General features: G+C 48.4%; 1 protein-coding gene across 2 annotated transcripts in view; it reads right to left on the reverse strand.

The window, feature by feature from the left end:
• Positions 1 to 21,343, reverse strand: part of FLVCR2 (FLVCR choline and putative heme transporter 2) — a 322,375-nt gene that overhangs the window by 133,538 nt on the left and 167,494 nt on the right. For both annotated transcript variants that reach the window (XM_069638046.1, XM_069638045.1), the window contains one exon: positions 17,184 to 17,324. In XM_069638046.1, the coding sequence (XP_069494147.1) occupies positions 17,184 to 17,324 (141 nt within the window). The remainder of the gene's footprint in view (positions 1 to 17,183; positions 17,325 to 21,343) is intronic.

The following is a 21,343-nucleotide window of genomic DNA, read 5'->3' on the forward strand; positions in this document are numbered from 1 at the left end:
ATGCTTAAGACTGTTTGGGATAATTGCAGATAAGGTTAGTCCCTGCCTTTTCTGGGGTCTGACTTGGGGGTGGGTGCATGGCACCGTGTGGGATTGTGTGTCTCCTGGCAAGACCCTAAAAGGGTCAGTAGCACTTTTGACCACCCTATGCTGCCTCAAGGTAAGTGGTAGGGATAAGTGTGGTGTGACCAAGAAATCCTCCTCCTATGGACCCCTACAGCATTATCCAGTAGCTCTGGGAGGTCCCCGGCAAACTTGGTCAACCCACTAGAAGACCGCCAGAGGAAGGCACAGCACATTAAAAGTACACACTATACCCAAACCACTTCAGAGAAATAAGGAAAGTTATAGTGAAAACGTACGTGCCATCACAAAGTCAGCACTTTGAGAGAAAAGGCAACACATTTTTTAATTGTTGTGAAATTCAAAAAACAGTAACTAAAGTAAAATTAAACAGATAGGTAAAATGGTTTGTCACAGATTCCTCCAAAATCAGCAGACTGCAATGTTTCTTCTGAACTTATTAAAACTTGAGAAAAGGTGTTTCTCCACCCTAGTGCACGGGTCACTAATCACCACAATGACCCTGAGATTAAGACTATTCCAGCGTAATCTCCAATGTCTGGGTCTACCTTTCCTCTAAGGAAGGACCAAAATGATGTAACCTTCTCCCGCCAAATCCCTCTGGGACTTTCTAAGGGCTCTCAAGCTATATGATGTTCTCCCGATCAACTCCAGATGTTCTCTCCAATCTTCTCTCTCTCCTATTCTCCAACACCTTTCTCCTGACCCTAACTCCCTTCTCCTCCTCCTACTCCTCCTCCTCCTCCTCCTCCCCACTCAGTGGTACTAGTCTCCCTATCCTACTTGCCTCTCTCCTAGAAGTCCTAATCTCATCTCACTCTCTACTTCTCTCTCTCCAACTGTCCTCCCAACGCCTTCCCACACTGTCTTGCTAATCACTCTCTATATCCTTCCCTCTCCTCCTAATACCATCCTCCGTCCTGCTCCCCATCCTCACCACCAATACTACTACTACTACTACCTCCACTCTCCCACCGCCCCCTGGTCACACTCTTTCTGCGACACCTACACAGTTTCACATCTGACCCCCTACTCTTACTCTTCTCCCATGTCTGTCTTTCTCGCAGTCACTCTCACGCCATCTACACAACCAAAGTGGCATTCTCTGCCAACATGACTCAGTCTCCTCAGCACTCTACCGTCTGCTATTCACCACCTGGTTTCTTGGTCAACCAACTTCACTCCCGACCTCACCTGAACACCTTTAATTCATCTCCCGTCTGACTGGGTTTTTATATCAGACTTTCCTGCACTGGCTACCATTGGTCTCCCTGGTGACCTGCTCTGCTGAGCCAATTTCCTTCTCCTATTTCACTAGGAGGTTGGGTTTGCTTTTGACGGGTATTAAATAGTCTTAAGCCCCGCCCCCTTCTTGGTCTCCACAGTCGGTTTAATGGAGACAAACAGTTTGTGTCCGCCGTGCCGGCTTTCCTCACCAGGTGAGGTTGTTCTTTTCCCCCCCTCGTAAATATTCTGTCTAGCGGGGATGGGTTGGGAGGAACCTTTCATGGTGGTTTCTTTGGCTACGGTCCCGGTTTTCCTTGCTGTAGCCTGGGGGACTCTGGGAGATGAAGTCCTGCAACAGAAACACAAGAAACCTGTCCAGAAAAGAAACTGATAGGCAGTGTGATAGAGACAGTGGTACCAATGCTTTCACAGCACAGCAGAAACGTTGGGGAGCCATGTACTGACCCCCCTCTGGGATAGGTCTGGCTCTTGCAATGCCCTGGAAGGCCCCCCACCCTAGGTTGAAAGCTATTCCTGCTCCTCGCTGACATGGCGATGGCCCTGACCCCATCACAGTTTCCAGAACCTACAATTTAAATGTAAAGTTTCATTTTCCCTGCCTCCAACAGGTGGGATCCCGAGTTGGCACTTAGAAATTTGATGAGGTAGAAGAACAAAGGACTTACCACTGGTAATGTTATTTTGACTGGATGTTCCTCTCACGTATTCCTCATCTTTGATATATTCCTATATCCTGCTTGCAGCGCAGAAACATTTCACAGCAGTGGGCGCTGTGCATCGTCATCACAGATTTCGTGTCCCTCAACGGCCTCCGTCTTTCTCGAGTAGGACGTCGGCATCGGTATAAATGGCATGCACTGCACCTGTTGTCTCAGTTCATGTCTTTCCTCTCATCAGCACAGCAGTCTCGAAGATGAGAAAGATGTGAGCATTAACAGAGGAAGGTGTAAATCACAGAAACGCTCTTGACAGGGGGTTTGCCTGGGATGGGCTTTGAGGAATACAGGGGAGGCAAGTCCAGTCGAAAGCACATTCCCATGGGTAAGTAATTTGTTCTTTGAATGGATTGTGTCCTCCCACATATTCCTCATCTTTGATAGACTCCCATAGCAGTGCCTTGTAGGAGGTGGGCAAACAGAGTTTATTTTTGATTTACGCTGTGTAACACAGCCTTTCCAAATCTGGTTTCCTGCCCTGATGGGGAATCCAAGCAATAATGCCTTGTGAAGCTATGCAACGAAGTCCAGGTGGCGGCATTGCAAATATCTTGCACCGGCACACCCCTTTAAAGGGCTCAGGAAGTGGCAACTTCTCTAGTCAACTGAGCTCTTAAGCCATAAGGAATTTATTTACCAGCTAGATTGTAGCACTCAGAAGTACACAGGATTATCCAACGATACAGCATTTGTTCTGTAACCGCCTTTCCCATCCTATGGCCCGAATAGCCAACAAAAAGTTGGTAATCTTGTCTCAATTTAGATAGTCTATTAATATTAAAGCTTAACGCTCTCTTGGGGTCTACCCTGTGGAGTCTTTCCTCCTCTTTAGATGGATGATGGAGGAGGATAGAAAGATTGTAAAACAATTTTCTGCGCCAAATGAAATTCTAACACTACCTTTGCAGCAGCGAGGGGCAAACCCTCAGGACTACCTTGTCTTTATAGAAGACTGTAAATGGTGGTTTAGAGGACAATGCTTGGAGCTTGCTAACCCTGTGAGCAGAGGTGACGGCTGTCAAAAACACAGTTTTAACTGAAAGCATCCTCAGTGGCCAGGACTGCAAAGGCTCAAAAGGAGCACCCGACAAGGAAGCTCACGACAAGGTTGAAGTCCCAGACTGGAACAATAAAGGGAACTGGTGCGAAGATATTAGTCAACCCTTTCAAAAATTTGAATGACAATAGGTACCTTTAAATAGGAACCTTGTTCTGGCAAATGCTTAAAAATGGACAGCGCAGCCAGATAGCCCTTGGCCGTAGAAACCTGTAAGTCCTGATGGGTTGGATGTAAAAGGAAGGACAATACCAATGGTGTGTCACAAGAGAATGGGTCAGTTTCTTTATCTCTACACCAGCTGCAAATTCTGTTCCAATGGCAGCGGTGTAGAGATTATGTTGCTGGACTTCTGGCAGAAAGCAACACCTGCATTCCGTCTTCCAAAAGCTACCAATCTTCATACCTTAACCCCTCAGTAACCAGGCGTGAAGGTTGAGGGTCTGGATTTCTGGATGAAGAATGCAACCTCCCTGTAGTGAGAGCAGATCCTCTGTTCGGGGAAGACTAATTGGAGGGCAGATGGACATTTCCAGAAGTTCCAGGTACCACGTCCTCCTGGCCCAATCGGAGCAATCGGGATCATGGATTTCCTGAACTTGCTCAACCTCCTGAGAACATGAGGAATGACTGGGACTGGTAGAAACGCATACAGAAGTTGAAATTCCCACTCCACCACAAACGCATCCCCTAGAACTCCTCTGTGAGGAGATTCCCTGGAGCAGAACGGGTTGCACTTCCTGTGGTCACCCAGATGCAAACAGATCCACTTGAGGGGTTTCCCAAAGGGTGAAGATCTCGTGAAGGACTTCCTGAGCAAGTTCACACTCGTGTGAGACACTGCTCTGCCTGCTTAGAGCGTCCACCACTGTATTGTCCTCTCCTGCTAAGTGAATAGCCGCGAAAGAGATCCCTTCCTGCAGTGCCCAAACCCAGAGCTGTATTGCCTCTCTGCACAGTGGCAGTGACCCCACACCTCTTCTCTTGTTGTGGTAATGCAGGGCCACTGTGTTGTCCGTCATTTTCAGGACATTCTTTCCCCGTACAGAGCGCAGAAAGGACATCAGCACTAGACTGATTGCCCCCAGCTCCAAAAGGTTAATGTGCAGTTTGGAATCCGAAGGAGACCAGCATCTTCTGATCATCAGACTGTTGGTGTGTCCCCTACAACCTGAGACGGAGGCCTTTTTAACACCGTAATGTCTGGCCATGGTTGCCAAAAAGGTTCCCCTTTCAACACATTCTCCTTGCAGGTCCACCACAGGAGACCCTGCGTGATCTTGCTCGGGACATGAAGCAGATCCATCATTCTGCTGGAGCACTGGGATATGAGGGCCTACTGAAGAGATCTCCTCCTCAGACAGGCATCTGGCACCAGAAAAATGCAGGATGCCATGAGACCGAGCAACCTCAGAAAATTGGAGGCCAGACTTGGGGCACTCTGAAATTTGGTTACCATCTGCGATATGTAAAGAGCCCTTACCTCGGGTGGCGAAACTTTCCCTGAGGAAGAGTCTAGGACTGCTCCAATGAACTGCAGCTTCTGGGAAGGGGACACGTCTCTTGAAATTTAGGGAGAAGCACAGTTTGTGGAGAGAACGACAGGTGCTGTCTAGATGTTACAGAGCTTGTTAGGGTGAACTGGCTCTGATCAGCCAATCATCCAGGTAGGGGTAGATGGCAATCCCTCTGCTCCTCAAATTTGCTGGCACCACCATTAACCTAGTGAAGACTCTCAGGGCGGAGGTCCGCCCGAAAGCCAGTCCTCAAAACTGATAATGAGAGCTGCCGACGGCGAATCTCAGGTACTTCCTGTGATTGTGATGGATAGGTACATGGAAATAAGCATCCTGGAGATCCAATGACACCATCCAATTCTGGAACTGAAGGGCCTGGACGATCTGCGAGAGAGTGACCATCTTCAATGTGTCCTTTCTGAGGTTGTTGTTCAAGCATCCCAAGTCCAAGATGGGTCACAACCGTTTGTCCTTTTTCAGAATCAGAAAATAAGGAGAGTAGCAGCCTTGATTTCTTTCCGCTGCAGGTACTGTGAGAAACCTGTATGGGTCTCCCTGTCTAGACCCCGGGGATCTGTCATCCAGGTAGCCAGGACAAGGCTCTCGCTATTGGATTCAGTTCCTGGGGCTGGACCAGTGAGGGAGGATCACCTGGATAGGAGTCCTCGGGAGTGGAACACTGACTGGTGAGATCCTGTAGACCCCTTCTTCCAAAACCTTTTCTCCATCCTACCACGTAGGACATTCAAAACCACTCGCCCACCCCCCCGCAACCCCTCTGACTCCCTTTTTCAACACTAACACTTTTGCATGACACAGCAGAGAACGGACTAGCACCAGAGCCGTTTACCTGACATGTCCCAATACAAGGATCATGCAGAGTCAGTCAATTGATCAGAACCACACACCTGACAGCCCTTTCCCTTCCCCACAGGGATAAAAGGTGGAGTGAGAGCACACTATGAGAACAGCAGACAGTAGGACGGCACAGCTAACCAGGCACAACAGTTCAAGAGAAGGAGAAAGGCGGCAGAAATCGAGAGGGTAGGGAAGAGATAACTAACATTACCCCTTTCGTCCCAGGCCCACGGAACCTTCGCAGAAGATGATATAAGACCGTGAACAATAGCACAAGTGTCTTGCAGCAGATGTCAACGGTACCTGGGGCAAGCCTATGCCGATAAGCAGGAACGAGGGAGATTCCTGCATACGTGGTACCGGCCTCGACTCCGACAGAAGGAAAGCCAAGCCGTCCATCACAGCCGGTGAGTCGAGGGGAGACCCGATAAGAACCGGGCTCTGTTGAATGAAAGTTGCAAAGTGGCAAATTCAAGGAAGTTCAAAGAACTGTGAGATTGTGTAAGGGAAGACGAGCTGAAAAGGGAACCGGCACCAAGTGGGTGCTAATTTGAGAGACTCTGGTCGATCCAATCTTAAGATGGCAGAAAGCCGTAGGAGAGCTGCCAAAACAGGATAAAGTGGTCATACAGGAGGTCAAGCAAAATCCATGTACAATCGAAAGATTGATCTGCAAACTGGTGAAAAGCAAGTGAAGTGAATCCTGCATTAAGAGAAAACAAGGGAATTGAATCCCACAAGACTGTGAAAGTAAAGAAGGGTCAGTGCACATAAGAGGGGGATGCATGGATGAAACCATCACCCGAAAGTTATTGCGTAGGGTCAGCCCACAGAAGAGGGGGACCTAGGGGTGAAGCCATCACCCAAGGTGTTCTTAGAACAGAACTTTGTGTTTATTTGTTGGAACCATCAGGCCCTCGAGGGCCAGAGACTTTTTATTGTAAAGAGACTTTTGGCCCATCGGAAAACCCTGACAGCTGGAGCAGAACCATTGGCTCGTGCTGGGGAAAGCTCGAGTGTGTGCTGTGCTCAGGAGACCCACCTTCTCCCGTGCTGAAAACATGGGGAAGGGAGACTCCTGGCAATCACATCCTGAGTTATGATTTGAGGACACCTTTCTTTATTGAAAACCTCATCCCACATTCTTTTGCATTTAGCGTAAGGAACTTGTAATAGGTTTTGTTAGTATAGGCCTTTTATTTTGACATGAATGCCTTATTTTTCACTTGATGGTCGACGCTTGCTCCAATCTTAGATTTAGGTTTAGATTAGGCGTTATTCCACCCTGCATTCATTGTTCAATAAACACCCTTCAACTATGATCACTTGTCTTTACTGTTGTCACCATGAGTTCCTCCCAGTACTGGTTCGATTGCACCTTTCTGGAACCCGGGCTAGAACTTTCTGTAAAAGGAGCGGCTCTGGTACTTTCAAGGACTGGCCTCTTGGGGGACAGTTAAGAGGTCTTTTCAGAAAAGGGAGGCAGCAACCGTGGGCAACTGTCTGTAGAGCCCTGGCACATGTAGTAATACTTTGCCACTCTTCCAGATGGTGAGCTAATCTGCCTCCCACCACCGATGTGTGGCTTAAGCCTTTAAAGCGGTTTTGAAGCACCGCAAGGTGCGGATGGCAAAGAAGCAGAGGGTACAGCGCCACCTCTGCCTGTACGACCTCAGGAGCCGCAAGGCTGTCTCCTTTGTCCCCTCTGGGAAAATTGACACCTTGTTCGTCGAACAGTGAGGTAGAATCAAAAAGAACAGTTCCTCCATCCTTGAGAAGTTGGAGCAGACCGACCCTGCTGAGGCTGCCCAATCGCTACACTAAGATTTAGCAGATGCCTTAGGGATTGACACATCATGTCTTTACCATCTTGAATGATACTCAAAAAGCCTTCTGTTTTCACCGTCTGGGATTTGCTGAGCTGCCATAGCAGCCAACTCCATTATGTTACGTGTACATTTGACTAGGGCACAGGTGGCACTGACTCCCTTTAACGGCATACTCCCGGCAGAGAAGACTTTCTTCCCCAGGGTGTCGACCCTCTTATCGTCCCTATCTGGTGGAATTGTGGGGTATGCTGCTCCCTTAGTAGCTGAAGTGGCTGCCTGTACCACTAGGCTTTCTGGGCTTGGGTGTTTTGAAAGGGAGAATAGGGCCTTTAGGCAGCCCATTATCCAGAATATCAGTCAAATACTCCACTGTAGATCTCCCCAAGCCCAGATGGTCTACAATCGTAGACATGACTGATCTGTACAAAGCATCTACCCATCAGGAGTGGTCGAAGTCCGCTTCTGGGGTAAGTGTCAAGACCAGCAGTCTCTTTAGGAGTGTCCACTAGGTCTCTCATTTTGAATTCTTCAGATATGAGCTACTCTGGAACACCAGGAGTGCCATAATCTAGCCCAAAAACAGGACTTTCCTCCTCCACCACCACCTCCTCATAAATAGAGCTCATGGACTTGAAAGTCCTATTCAGCTTGCGGTTTGAAAAACCTTTGATGAACGCGAAGATGTTGAAGGCTTTGACAGCGTCGACCTTTGAAGCCGATGGGCTCTACTTCGACACTGCTGGTTGAAGTGGACTCTTTACGACTACAAGTGGCGCTCGAGAGACCTTCAGGGACTTGCTGTGCGGGCTCTTTGGTGCGCGAACAGTGGTTTCGACGACTCCCTGTCAGCCTTTGGTGCGAAGGAGTTGAAAGTCTCTTTCGACTTCTTCGAAGGGGTTCTTGCTACTGCCTTCACAAACACCTCCAACATTTGGAGTCAGAACCTTTCCAACTCGGCTTTAGAAGCTCTTTTACCCAGGAAGCTTACCAGTTCTCCCTCGATTGAGCAATCCGACGCACAGGACGCCCTCGGCTGTGAAAGGTTTCTGAGCTGCAAGCAGGATATCGGAGTACATCAAACATGAGGAATACGCGGGAGGACACAATCCATTCCAGTTTGACATTTCTCGGCACGTAAATGTAGACCGGAATCGGTATGAATAGGCCAGAAAAAACAGTATTCACCAAATCAATCCTTTCTGGCCTTGGGAAGTGCCGTTGTTCAGGTCACGCAGATGTCCTGTTAGGCCTCTGGTAACTATCATGGATATCTAGGTACTGTGACCCCTGAAAAAGGGGAGCAAACTTGTACAGTATCTTTGTAGAACATGATGTTGCAAGTGGGTGATTCTGGATGTTCTGCTGTATCCAAGGTTGCTCTTCCTTCTAGGGTGCCATCGTGTGTTCATATGAGTGCTGTCAAGGAACAGTAACTGTCATGAGTCTCACAGCCAGGATCATCCTATAGTTCTGCTACAGTGGATTCTTAATAGTAGGGATGTGTTCTACACCTCTCGGGGCCAGCAGTTGAGGCAGTCAGACGTCAGCTCGTGGACAGTGTCACATTGGTCATTCCTACACAGATGGTCCAAGGGGTTCAATTAAGAACAGTGACTGTGGAAGGATTGCTGTTGGACCTATGAAAAGAATAACAAATCCATAGGAGGGCTGACATCTGTTCTTGCCTCTTAAAGAAACAGGGCCAGAGTTTGGACCAACTGTTTCAGTAAACATAACACGGTATCAAGAGTTCATGCCAGAGTTAGAGTTTGGTCCCGGCCAGTAAAGCAAAGTGGCTCCAACAGCCACTAGTAGCCCAGGGTCTAGTGGGTGAAACGTGCATGGACAGCCTTTCTGAGACATCCCTACCGCTGTTTGGCCTGATGCCTCTAAATCAGAAAAACAGGAGATTAAAAAAGATGAACACTTCTTGGTTCCCACGCCCTCAACTTCCACAGGAAGAGAAATCGCTGCGGCCACCATCACAGAGTCGGGTGGAGATGCTTTCTTGCGCAGACATGGAACAGGTTGCTGGCGGAGTCGCTCTAGCATATTTGAGCTGGAGATCAACATCGATACTGTGAGTCACGTTCACAGTCAGTCGAACTGCCCTCTGAGCTAACCACTTGAGACCTCTAGCAGCCTTTACTAGCTACCACTTGAGACCTAGAGCAGCCTTTACTAGCTGGCACCAGTGGTTCGAGCTCCTAGTCAGGGGCTACTCCTAAGTGGCAGAGAACTCCCATATGTATGGTGTAGAGCTAATGGCTCCCTTTCAGCTGCCCTAAAGCTAGACTGGGGCATCAAGAAAATCCCTGCCGGTCCAGGATCAGTCGCTCTATCCAACGTCTATCTAGGTAGTGCTGCCCAAATCGCGCCATCTGCTAATCAATTCCCAGAAGGGGAGGGGGGGGTCACTGAAAGACTACCCCGATCCTTGTGGTTATTAAAGAGGGTCAGAGGATTCTCCGTGGACAGATCAGTGCAGACATCAGAAGGCCAAAGCAGCCCTAGCTTGACTTCTTGTTAACCAGTCTGCCGGAGCCAGATTAGTTAATTTTGTTGATGGCAAGTTGTGAACGAGCATAAAACTCACGCCCAGTCTTACCATAGAATACAGAGTCCCCATCCTTGATTAGTGCAGCAGAGTTCTGATTCTTTTAAAGACACATCGAGAGTATAATCCCTCCCTCGTATGTAAATGTGGATCTGACGCAAGGCCTTTAGAATTCAGGTTGCGGGCGGTCATTTCTGCATGCTCTATGGATGCTTAAGTGGTGATGCACTGTGTTGCGCCACTGTCGCCAGGATATGTATAACCTTCCCGGAATACTGAGCTTTACGCTTTCATTGCAAGTTTATTTTCATTTTAAAATGCACCTTTTTGAAAACAAGTTTTATGTCATTTTAGGAAGTTTTACGTAGAAACTCAATGTGGGTATTGTTGGGGCATCAGCTTACTTTGAAATGGATTTCGTTAAAATGTATGATGTGAAATGAGGCGATATATCCACAGGCTTATCCAATAGCATGGCAGAGGCGTCCTGCATCCCACTCTTACAGCACACAAGCTCTACTCCCAAATCAGGGTGCAGCGAGAGGCGGGGGCGAGGTTAAAATGAGGGTGCCATTCTGGGATCCACATGGGTCACTGGCTCATCCATCTATCCTTTGATAGGGGACCCCTCTGATACATTGCAATATGTCCTTGTGACCCGGGCATGCCGCAGACTGCTTCTATAGACCGCTTGCAAAGGCTTCATTAATGCCCCACCATTTCTGCTAACCGGCCATGGCCTGTTGTGTCCTGTAGAAACGTGAAGTGCACACCTCTTACAGACTACTGTGCATTACAAACACATACAACAAAGACTCCTGGCTTTGTGGAACCTTTGCTAAACGCTCTACCCAAAACAATAGAATACCTCAAAGATGGGCTTCCAAGGTGGACCCACAAGATAAACCCCCAAAATCAGTAGTGCAGAGCCTAGATTTATTAAAAATAACACACAAATTCACAGGTCTCTGGACATTTTCAGACAAAACACAGGGCACCATCATGAAAAAGAAGTTAGGGTAAAGTTCTGCTGACCACACATCATATACAAGGTGGGTGGCAGATAGATCATGCAGAGTTGGGGTACTACAGTCCGGTCTGGACACTATTCCGTCAGCATCCGGGTGAAGCCGAATGTGGAATTCATGCTCTTATGCAAGCTTCATGCCCATAAACTGGCCTTGTGAAGAAATTTGAGAGCTCCGACAGGAAAGTAAGACCCAGACCCTATGCCCAGATCCCAAACTGTACAGCAGTCCAGTGCTGAAGCGTAGGCCTAGTGCCCAGGCATGGGCCTCGAGTCTAGGTCCCAAGCTATGGTGTAGCTTTTCCCCAGATGTGAAAACTCATGCCTTACTTAGAAAGTCAGGCTGCTGCGCCCCACTCAGTCCATTCAGGGACAGGACTCATTACACCGCCCCCACTAAAACCTGATCACTGTGTGAACCCTGCGGGCAATACTGGCACCCGCTCTTCTTCCTAACACTTTAAGGGTCCAAATGAGAAATACATTTCTGGTGTGGAAGAGAATATATGCTAGGGAAAGCTATGCCCATGATCAGCCATCCCTTAAGGAGACGGATCCGTTAGAAAAATGTCAAGTGGTTGACTTGGTTACAATACTGGAGCATTGTGAGGTGGGGGGAGATCTGAAAGAAATGAATCCATTGGATGGAGAAGAAAAGACAGGGGAATATGTAGAAGCTTTTCTACATGAGAAGCTGTAGGAGGTACAGCAGTAAGGATTTGTCTATGAGCAGATCTCCTGGGGATTAGTCCAGAAGGGCTATCAGTGGCCATTAAGGAATGATGTAAGAGGGTTAGCCATTGGGGAATGCTACAGATGCTGGCCCAAAAGTGCCAACAACTGTGCAAGGCCACAATATTAATGGGATATACAAGCAGCGGCTCGGCAGGTGTCCGAAATATTAAAATCAAAGCCTATCATCCGTGCATGATACTGGGGTGGTGGATTATCAATGCATAGGCAACAAGAGTTACGGCTCTCTGTGGAGGATACGTAAACTAAGTCAGGAGGAGAGAAACAAAAAAGAGGAACAACTGGCCACCGATTCTGCAGGGTCACGGATTCCACAACCTAAAGAGGAACAGCTCTTTAGGCCAAGGTTCAAGGTCTATGCACGCTTTGATTCAGAGCAGAAAGCAACGGAAACACTGCCACGGAGTCACAAACAAGAGGTTGGAGTAAAGAAATAGTGATCAGGCAGCAAGTGTCATAGGACCTGCTCAGAAGACATCTCCCAGCACTTAGGAAAAGATTGTGAGAGCTACAAATGTGAACAGCTATGAGTGGCTGCACAAACTGCGTAGAACGTGTAGGCAGCATAGCCAGGAGGATACAGAGGCGAGGTGAAAGGTTCTCTCGCCAACAGCAGCCCCTAGTATTTTGCCTCTGTTCTATACATTTCCAAGGCACAGGTGTTTGAGGAAACCTAGAGCGCTTTCTGGGCTTGTGGCTTTTTCCACTCTGCACTGCTCTTTCCCTCTTCCTCGTCCCAGTACTTGAGTGTTCATCATACAAGAAGGGGAGAAGGGGGCGTGTGGAAGAGACGGAAGAACGAAGAGAAAGCAGCCGCAAAAGTAAAAGCAGACGGTGTACCTTCACTGTTTGATTGCAAATAAGCCAGAGAACACCAACAAGAGCCAGTGAGTCAACCTAAAGACACTGATGACCCCAGGGCGTATCGGCGACCGCACCAAATACAAACATTAAATACAACAACAGAGAAAGAGAAGAGACTTAATTGCAAAAAGGGGAAGCAAATTAAAGCCCTTACCAGTATGTAAATGCAGGGAATGCAAATATATGTGAACACCGAATCGAAATATATCAAGAGGCTATATTGTCCGACCAAGTAAATATACCACAGTGGAGATAGGTAGAAACTACATGTGAATACGAGAAGCCGTGGCAGGCAAGTATACCAGTAATGCAGTTTTGGATGATGGAAAAATGGAACTGGAGAAGCTGGTCTGTTAATTTTTCACAAGAAAGACCAAAGTTGGCGGTTTATTCTACAAGATTTGGGGGAAAGGTTTTTCCTATTTTCCCTAGGGGGAGTGGTGGACGAGTGATAGTAGGCCGTACGGGTCTTTGGTATGGGAGGATCTTCAAGGGCAAATGGGGGATACCAGGTCTCATCCAAGGAAGCCATGAGGTTTCCACAGAGGTTGTCTCCTCCCATGTGATCCTCCCTCATATAGCCACACCCAGGGCCAGGTAGCGGCTGCTGTCCCCTGGCCACATGGGAGGAGGTTACCGCCGGGGAATCACTGATGACTCGATGGTATTCACCACAGTATTCATTGACAATTGCCCGTGTGATATTTTAGTGATGCAATATGTATTTAATGTAAATAAAGCGTACAAAAAAGCTTTGAATCCTCAGGATCACCAAAGCCACTTCCATATGCAGGGGTCACTCTATGCGTCTACTTACCTGCACCTCATGTACGCATATCAATGACTGCACACGTGTATCCAAAAACCCACATGCAAGAGCCTTCTTTCCAAGGAAATAATCCTCAAATTCTCTCCACCACACCTTTCTTTTGCAGTCTCCGTTCCTGAGCACATGGTGTGCTGTGTACAACCCTCCCTGACTCCCCACCGCCCAATCCCGGAACACCGCTTGTGAGGCTGCACAAATGGGTGGTGCGGGGAGGACATTCGGTTAGGCGTTTAAGGGACGCCAGGCATCGGGTGACACTGAATCTCCCATGGAAGACAAGGCAATCCTGTCAGAGCCAGTGTCAGAAGAATTTGCATGACCCAGGCTTTGGTGTCTGCCAGCTGTGATTTCCCCAAGCACAGTGAATGTACAGTAGGGGTGGAGGGAGACACCGCTGGAAGAGCCTAAAACTCAGGAGAATTGGTAGATGTGGGAGAAAAGCACAGAAAGCGTTAGCAAAGTAGTTTTCCTTCATCCGCGGAGACGAGAATGAAGGTGTCCCAGGGAACTCTGGAAAACAGTGGGCCATTTCTTCATCAATAACCGATTAGTTAAAAAGCTGATTGTGGAAGGTGGTTGACAGCCACAATGCACTATGGGGCTTCTACATAAACCAAATGGATTTATAGCGTTATCGTAGAAGTTCAATTTTGTACAGTTGCATAATCTAGTGTTGTTAAGATTTTCATTTTGCAAATCCTCCCCTTACTTGGGGCCGGGAGGATAGCTCAGGGCAACACGTTTGTCTTAGAAGCAAGACAACGCAAAGCAAAACAGGTTGGCATCCCGCTCCCGTGCTTAGAGGCTGGCCTCTGATATGGAGTGTTGCGGCAGGTCCAAAGAAGGAGCCAGACTAGTTTTGGTCATTTTCAACAGATGATTTATTCAACAAGAAGAAAAAGGGCCAACCTAGCCCTACTGTATGGGTTTCTCTACCTAATAAATCAACTAGTGTGCTTGTCGTCAGTAGTGAAGTCCAAAAAGGATATTGTCTGTCCTCAGCCTCAAAGCTAACCTGTTCTGGTCCTACCACTAAGAGAAAACAACACAAGAATCTCCTGTATAGGCTTTTCAGCCCTAATGAACAATTGCAAATGGCTCCTGGCTATTTCTTTGAACAGTGCCCTTAGTTCTTCTTGGGTACCTCTCCAGGATCTCGGCGTCCCCTTTTCTTTTAACGGTGAACTTCGTCGCCTCGCAATATTTGGGTTGTTGCACCAGTGGGCTATGATTCGTTGCACTGCCTTTTTAAAGTTTGTATTAAACACTTTGGGAGGACTCAATGGTTCATTTTCTTGTACTTGCCTCTGTATGTTCCTCTGGCTACTTATTCCTTAACAAAGCAAAATGGTTTATCTCAGCTTTGTCTCGGTTTGTTACTCTTACTTCCTCTGTAGGATTGGGGTGATAGTCCCAACTACCTTTATCTGCTGGTTCTGGCTTGCTATTTAACCTTTGACAGGCAAAAGGGTCTCCCTTTCCCTCAGGGATATTCTCTCTATTAACGCCTCTTGTCCATTCACTGGGACGAGTAGGCTGCATGCCTTTGTTTTTCCACACCCTTGTGAATTCTGCTCTTTCCACTGGGATGAGTAGGCTGCGTCTCATAGTTATTCTCACACTTGTAAATATTTGTAGCTTCACTGGGACTAGTACGATTAGTGTGTCTCCCTTCTCCGTGCCCCTTTCCGGGTCTACGGAGGTTTGCATTTTTGGAATGCACCTGCAAACCCCGGGTACCAGCTTTGACCCACTGCAGGGACTTCCGTCTAACCTGGGCGCTGGAATCTTCGTGGGCATCCTCAGTGCTCTGCTGTGACTCTGGAACTCTGCTGTCCTAACCTTCACCAGAAGAGGATCCCGACATGAACCTGAAGTCCAACTGCCCAGCTGTGGAGGGCCTGGTGACCCTGTCAAGTGACACTGCAATGCGTGCATCAGTCTAGTTGTCCGTGAGAGTCTCTAGTACATAATCAGACTGATCCAGAGTCTTCCCACCACTGCCCGAAGTCTCCAAAGACAACCGACTGTGAATGCCTTCAAATCTGCAACCTGACAACACAGCACAACCTCCACCTCATGGACAAAAGAGACACCTGGATCCTGGCCCTCCTCTACCTCCCTGCCGTGTTGGACACGGTCAGCCACACCACATTAATCAGCCTTTTAGCAGAGTGGGGTTCTTAGGCGCAGTCCTTAACTTGTTTCCTTTTGGTCTCTTGAATGGACACACAGCAGATTCAGATGGTCAAACCATCGTCTGGTCAATTGCAAAGTCCCTGAAGGCTCAATCCTCTCACCAGTGATGATCTTCAATCCATACATGGAGTAGCTGGGAGAACTTCTTGGCAGCCTAAACCTCTCGCGTTATCAACATGTGGACGGCACACAGTTCTACTTCAAAGAGATGGGCAGCAGCCACCTAAAGCTCAATTATACAAAAAATGAATTTGCTCTACTAGGCCATGCACTGAAACAGAAGACTATTCAAGAACACCTAAATGATAAGCACCTGGATGGTCCTTAGCAGGCCCCATGCATGCATCAAACACTTGTTGACTATTGGCAGTGACCACGCGTTCCAGCAACACATTACTTGAAAAAACAAGCAGACCAACCATCTCATATAAACTAGTACTCTTCAGGGAGATAAAAGCCTTTCCTCCCACCAAAGGACTTCAAAACTACATCCCAGGCCTAGTAATCACACATCTTAATGGAGGGAACACCCTCCTTGCCTGAGTTCGGCCACACACTTCGCCCCCCAAAATGCCATTCATTCAACATGTTGCATCACACCTGATCACAGGATTAAAGAAGTTGACCCCATCTCCCTTTTCCCAAGAGAACTGCACTGGGTAGCAATCCCAGCCAGGATACTCTTCAAGCTAGCCTGTATCTCATACAGAGCAACTATGAACCAGATGCCTGCCTACCTCTCCATAAAATGTAATGGCGATTGCATGGTGGCATGCCAGTGCCATTAGGTGAACCATAGTTCTGCAAAATGGAGGAGGCAGATAGGTCCTAAAAAGTGTTGGGATAACAGGGCTGTGTCTGCAAGGCAGATTTGGAGAATTTTACGTTAATACAAAATGTAATGTTGGATGCATGAGTTGCTCAACAGCCTATCGGAGCAATCCTGGTAGTACGGTGGCTTATTTGCCCTGGCATCTCTATAACTTGGAAAACAAACAACCTCAACCTTTGCAGGCTTTCAAATTGAAACATCTAAAGAAGAGCATGTTTGGGGAACCCCCTTTCAGAAGCATTATTAAGAGGACATTTCCTGAATATGAATGATCTACTTGGAACACCCGATGATCCCATCATTGTGAAGGAGGAGACCCTCTTCCTGCACTCCCTCAGATGTTTGTCAGATCAAGAATAGAAATACCTCCTTGAGCGAATAGAACCCATCCTTCCCGCCACTTTGAAGAGTTTGAAGGGCACCTTCATTAAGAGACTACATGTTTTGCATTTTCTCGAGGCTGCTGGGTCCTTGCCATCACCGGCAAAAGTGAATATTATCTCTGCATGCCTAGAATCACCCACTTACCTTCCCATCAAGTAACCCAAAACTCCCTCATCACCCCTACCTCCCTCCACTACCACTCCCCGGGAACACACACACTACCTCCCCTATGAGCAGACCCAAAGAAACATAGACCTTGTTTCTGAAAACAGGACAGATGTGGAAAGTGGGTCATGTCTGAGAAACCAACCTACTGTGTAACATGCGGCCCTCTCCAACTCCTAGAAACCGCAGTCAGTGTCAGAATAGCCCACCTTCCCACGGCCATCCCTCCGCTTCCCATACACCACGAGCCCCTACCTCTCTTACCATACGAGATGACAAGCAGGATAAAGTTCCGGTTTCGGAGCAGCTTGAGGATAGACTGTTTATAAGAGTAATCAGCAGGGGGTCTTGCCCGCACCACAGCTTGAGCTCGACTCGGGGGCAGCAGAGGCTTCTCACGGAACACTAGAACACAAAAAGAGTTATGCTCATTACAACTTTAGAGAAAGAGCACGCTGAACGTTGCTGCATAGAACAGCAATTGCACGTGTTGCGGCCCAGAATGAAAGCACAAAGAAGCCATTATCCGTGTTATTGCATTCTCAGGGTATCCACAGCATTATTGCACAGAAAACTATCAAAGTGAGACTATATCATATGGTGCTGAACAACACACAAACCAGCTAAAATGCTTTACAATGCTGATAAGAGGGCCTTCTACCATGCAGAGACTACATAGCACATACAAAATTGGAACAGGTAGGGAGCATGCGCTAGGCCAAAGTCCCACATGCTGGTGTCTGCTGCCAGTGGCTGGCCAGATGGTTTGGACTACGACTCCCATGATCCCTCAACATTGACTCTGTTGGCTATGGATATTGACAGTTGTATTCCAAAGCACCTGGAGAGCCAAAGGTTGTAGATCCTGCCCTACTGCTTCAGCTAAGAGAACCTCTGTAGTCTAGAAGCACAGGTCTGAGGATTTATGACTTTAGGTCTCTAATGCATAACCAACTACTGTGGGATACGTACACCACCATCTTTTTTGCACTGCCATTTTAAAATATTTTTGAGCCGTCAGAGCGTCGTCTTGGATGCCTGCACAGCCTTTAATGGGACTGCAGTGTACTGGACACAATCTGTAGAATTGTGATGGCATGTTCTCAGGCCTGCAGCTGATGGCAGTGAATCAAGAATGCTGTGCATGGAATGACTGCCTACAAAGACAGGCACGTTGTACAAAGACCCTTTATGATCTCTGCTGCAAACTGGGCATTCGGGTGGCAGGACTCCCACGTGAGAATTTCACAAACACAAATGAAGAGCTTGTGGATCTCTTCCAGCCAAGCTAAAAACAATGGCACCTGAAACGTGAAAGGAGGAAAGTCCAGTTGAGCGAAGTCACACATTGCACAACGCCACCTAGTAGCCATTGCTGGAAGTTCACCTCCAGTTCTGAGCCTCAACAGCAAGGCATTGTGGGTATGCTAATTAGCTCAAATGCAAACCTTTTTCTCCAGGAAATGGTCTCTAAGAGGGCAGTTGTACTCTATACGTAGCTTAATCAACCCAAGACAGACATTTGCAAGGCTGCCAAGACAACTACATACCTGGTTTCACCCTTATTTTACATATTTTAACGTTGCTGTTATATGCTGTGACGAAGTCCCATAAGCCATCCCTTCCTTGGGGTGCACAGGGTTCTGCTATGTGGAGGGATTTCCCAAAGCCCCTATTTGAGACCTCACACCACTGCATTATTTCCCCCTCCCCATCACCTGCTTACTAAAGGGAGAGTACCTGCAACCAGGCCCCCTACCCATGGATTGCCCGAGTACATCCACGTATGGATCATGGCCATCCTTGAAACACTAGGAAAGATGCTGCTTGATGAGCACACCCTTGGGCGTTGCATGAACAGGAGGAATGAGCGCCCAGATAGGCGACTACCAGGGAGACACTTGTTTGAGGAGGACTAAGCCAGAGGAAAGACCACTAAACATCCTTGTTTGAGAGGAACCAGCAATGGGAGAGAAGTCCACCACAGAGATGCACAGGGAAACAGATAGCCGAGAAGTGTTACAGTTCCCGACCTGGCGAGGGAAACCGGCACACAGAGAAAGATTGTGCAGGCTAAGCCCCGCAATTGAGACAAGCAGCAGAAAAGGTGTGGCCACAAGCGACCTTGGCAGCATAGAGGAGAAGCCACCAGACCAGCGACACCAGGAGTCTCTCGTCATGGGGTGCGCCGGACCCTTGTGCCCGACTACAAAATGGCCATCCACTGTTTTGAAGGCTCAGACCGCAAAATAGCACATAACTGAGTGAATTAGGGATAATGATTTAGGGTTAAACAAGCAAGGCTACAAGCATTATTTAGCACGTGGCCCCACGGGGCCCAGCTAGTGGGGCTGCATGCCTGCCCTTTGAAGGAACACACACAGAAAAAAAAGACAGACACCAGTGCAATACAAGATTTTTTTATTAAAGTGTAGTGAGCGTTTGTTTGTATGTTCTGTGTGTGTTTTTTGGGAAGAATCATCTAGCCCACCATGGGGCTGGATGGAATGTGAAAAAGTAAAGAAGAAATGAACAATGGAAAAGAAAATAACTCTCCTATCCAAGAATGGTCTAGGCAGGAGAGAGAGAAGAGAATCCAGAGGCATTTTGAAAAAGGAACAGTTAAGAAAGACAGTTGAAGAAGAGAGAAAGGATTAGCACCGGGCGGTGCATGGGTGAGCCCCCCAGAGACGGTTGGCAGAGGGGCCGAGCTGCTACGACAGAGGCAGCTTGGCGACTGTCGGCCCACCCGGGGGCAAGATCTGATGGGTCCAGAGACATTTACGCCCCAGGCAGCGTGGAGGCGGTTGCCTGGGCCCAGTAAGAACAGCCCTGCGTGGGGCGGCCCAGACCAGGCTGCCCGGCCATGCTCCCAAAGGCCTGTTTCGTGGCTAGCAAGGCGGGCTCTGTCCTCTCGGAATGCGTATGCCAGGAGCAGCCCGCAAGGTGAAGCAGATTGGCACAGCCGAAGCCCGCTGCACCCTGGAGGGTGGAGCTGTGAAAATATAAGTCCCGGGTTGGACTCGGTGGCCAACCTAGGTTAAGAGGTGGCGGTGAAGTCCCGGACTGCTCCTTTGAGTGGCCCGGGTGAAGAAAGCCCTGGGCTGACCAGCAGAGCAGCCAGGGTGAAGACGTAGCCCGCCCCCTGCATTCAACGATGCATTGCTGAGGGGGCAGGTCATGAGGAGGCCGCGGCACGTGGGGGTGAACGTTCAGCATCCCCATAGCAACAGGGCCGCTGCCCGAGTCCAAGATTGGGTTGCGGTGGTGATGTCGAGTGGGCCCCAGCCAACACGGCCCACCCATTGTAATTCCAACATGCTGTGGGTTGCAGCGGTGACATCGGGTGGGCCCATATCATGGACGGGGCCACCCTTAAGTAAGAAGAGGAGGCCAAGCCCTTTCCAGTCATCCAGCAAAATCAGGGTAGAGGTCCCCACAGCCTACAAACAGCACTTCACAGCCCTGCACCCTTGCCCAGAGCCAACGCCCAGGACAGACCTCAAGGTACTGTGCAGGGGTGACTGACTGCAGCAGTCACCCCATTTGACATAGCAATTTATGTTTTTTATGTTGTGAGTTCATGTATATATGTATGTGTACAGTTGTTTTAAGTAAATGTTAAGTAGGTTACATGTTAAGTAGAGGGAGTTAGGGTAATTATTAGGGGGTATGTTAAGTAGGGTAAATGTTAAGTATGGATAGAACGTTTAAATGGCCATTATATTAAATAGGGTTAGAGGCGAGGTACTCTGGCGTGAGGTACCGGGATAGGGTGGCAGCCGGCCAGAGGCTGCCTAGAAAGATGGCCTCACCCACAGAGGCCATCCTCTGGCCACACACTCCATGTGGGTGGTACCCGAGGTTAGGCAGGGGATCTGTTGCAGCAGACTCACCCTACGGATCACTGGGACCTCTCCAAGGAAGGGTGAGCTGACGTAGCAGGACCCCGCTTAGACGGAACTCACGCCAGGGGAATCGGGAAAGTATTAAAGGTTAAGGGTGTTTAATAAGATGAGTCCCCCTTCTAAGAACACAGGGTGTATTCCATCGCCTGTGCTAACCACTTGCAGGTTGCTCAGCACCTCAACAGAACAGCTCGTCTGGGATGGTGGGGTGGTTCTATTGAGTTCTAGTTCTCGCCAGGGGTATTTTTTATAACTGGGCGCGGCCCGGGCTAGATAAAAAGAAATAAAACAGAGGCTGCTGCACTTACTTTCAGCATGAAGAGGAAGGAAGTAAGATTGCAGAGGGTGAGCTGGATAGCAGCGCAAGGCAGTGAGCAGAGGGCTATATTTATTGAGACCAGATTTCAAAGAGAGGATACAGGGCATACTCAGATGTGGTGGATTGGATTAAGCTTAATTGTCCTGCTGTGGGTCTTCGGATTGACTTACCCTGCCGCTTGGGCATTCCCCTCCCAA

This window comes from Ambystoma mexicanum, chromosome 14 (genome assembly GCF_040938575.1).
Source record: "Ambystoma mexicanum isolate Mex_15411 chromosome 14, UKY_AmexF1_1, whole genome shotgun sequence".
Classification (NCBI taxonomy): Eukaryota; Metazoa; Chordata; class Amphibia; order Caudata; family Ambystomatidae; genus Ambystoma; species Ambystoma mexicanum.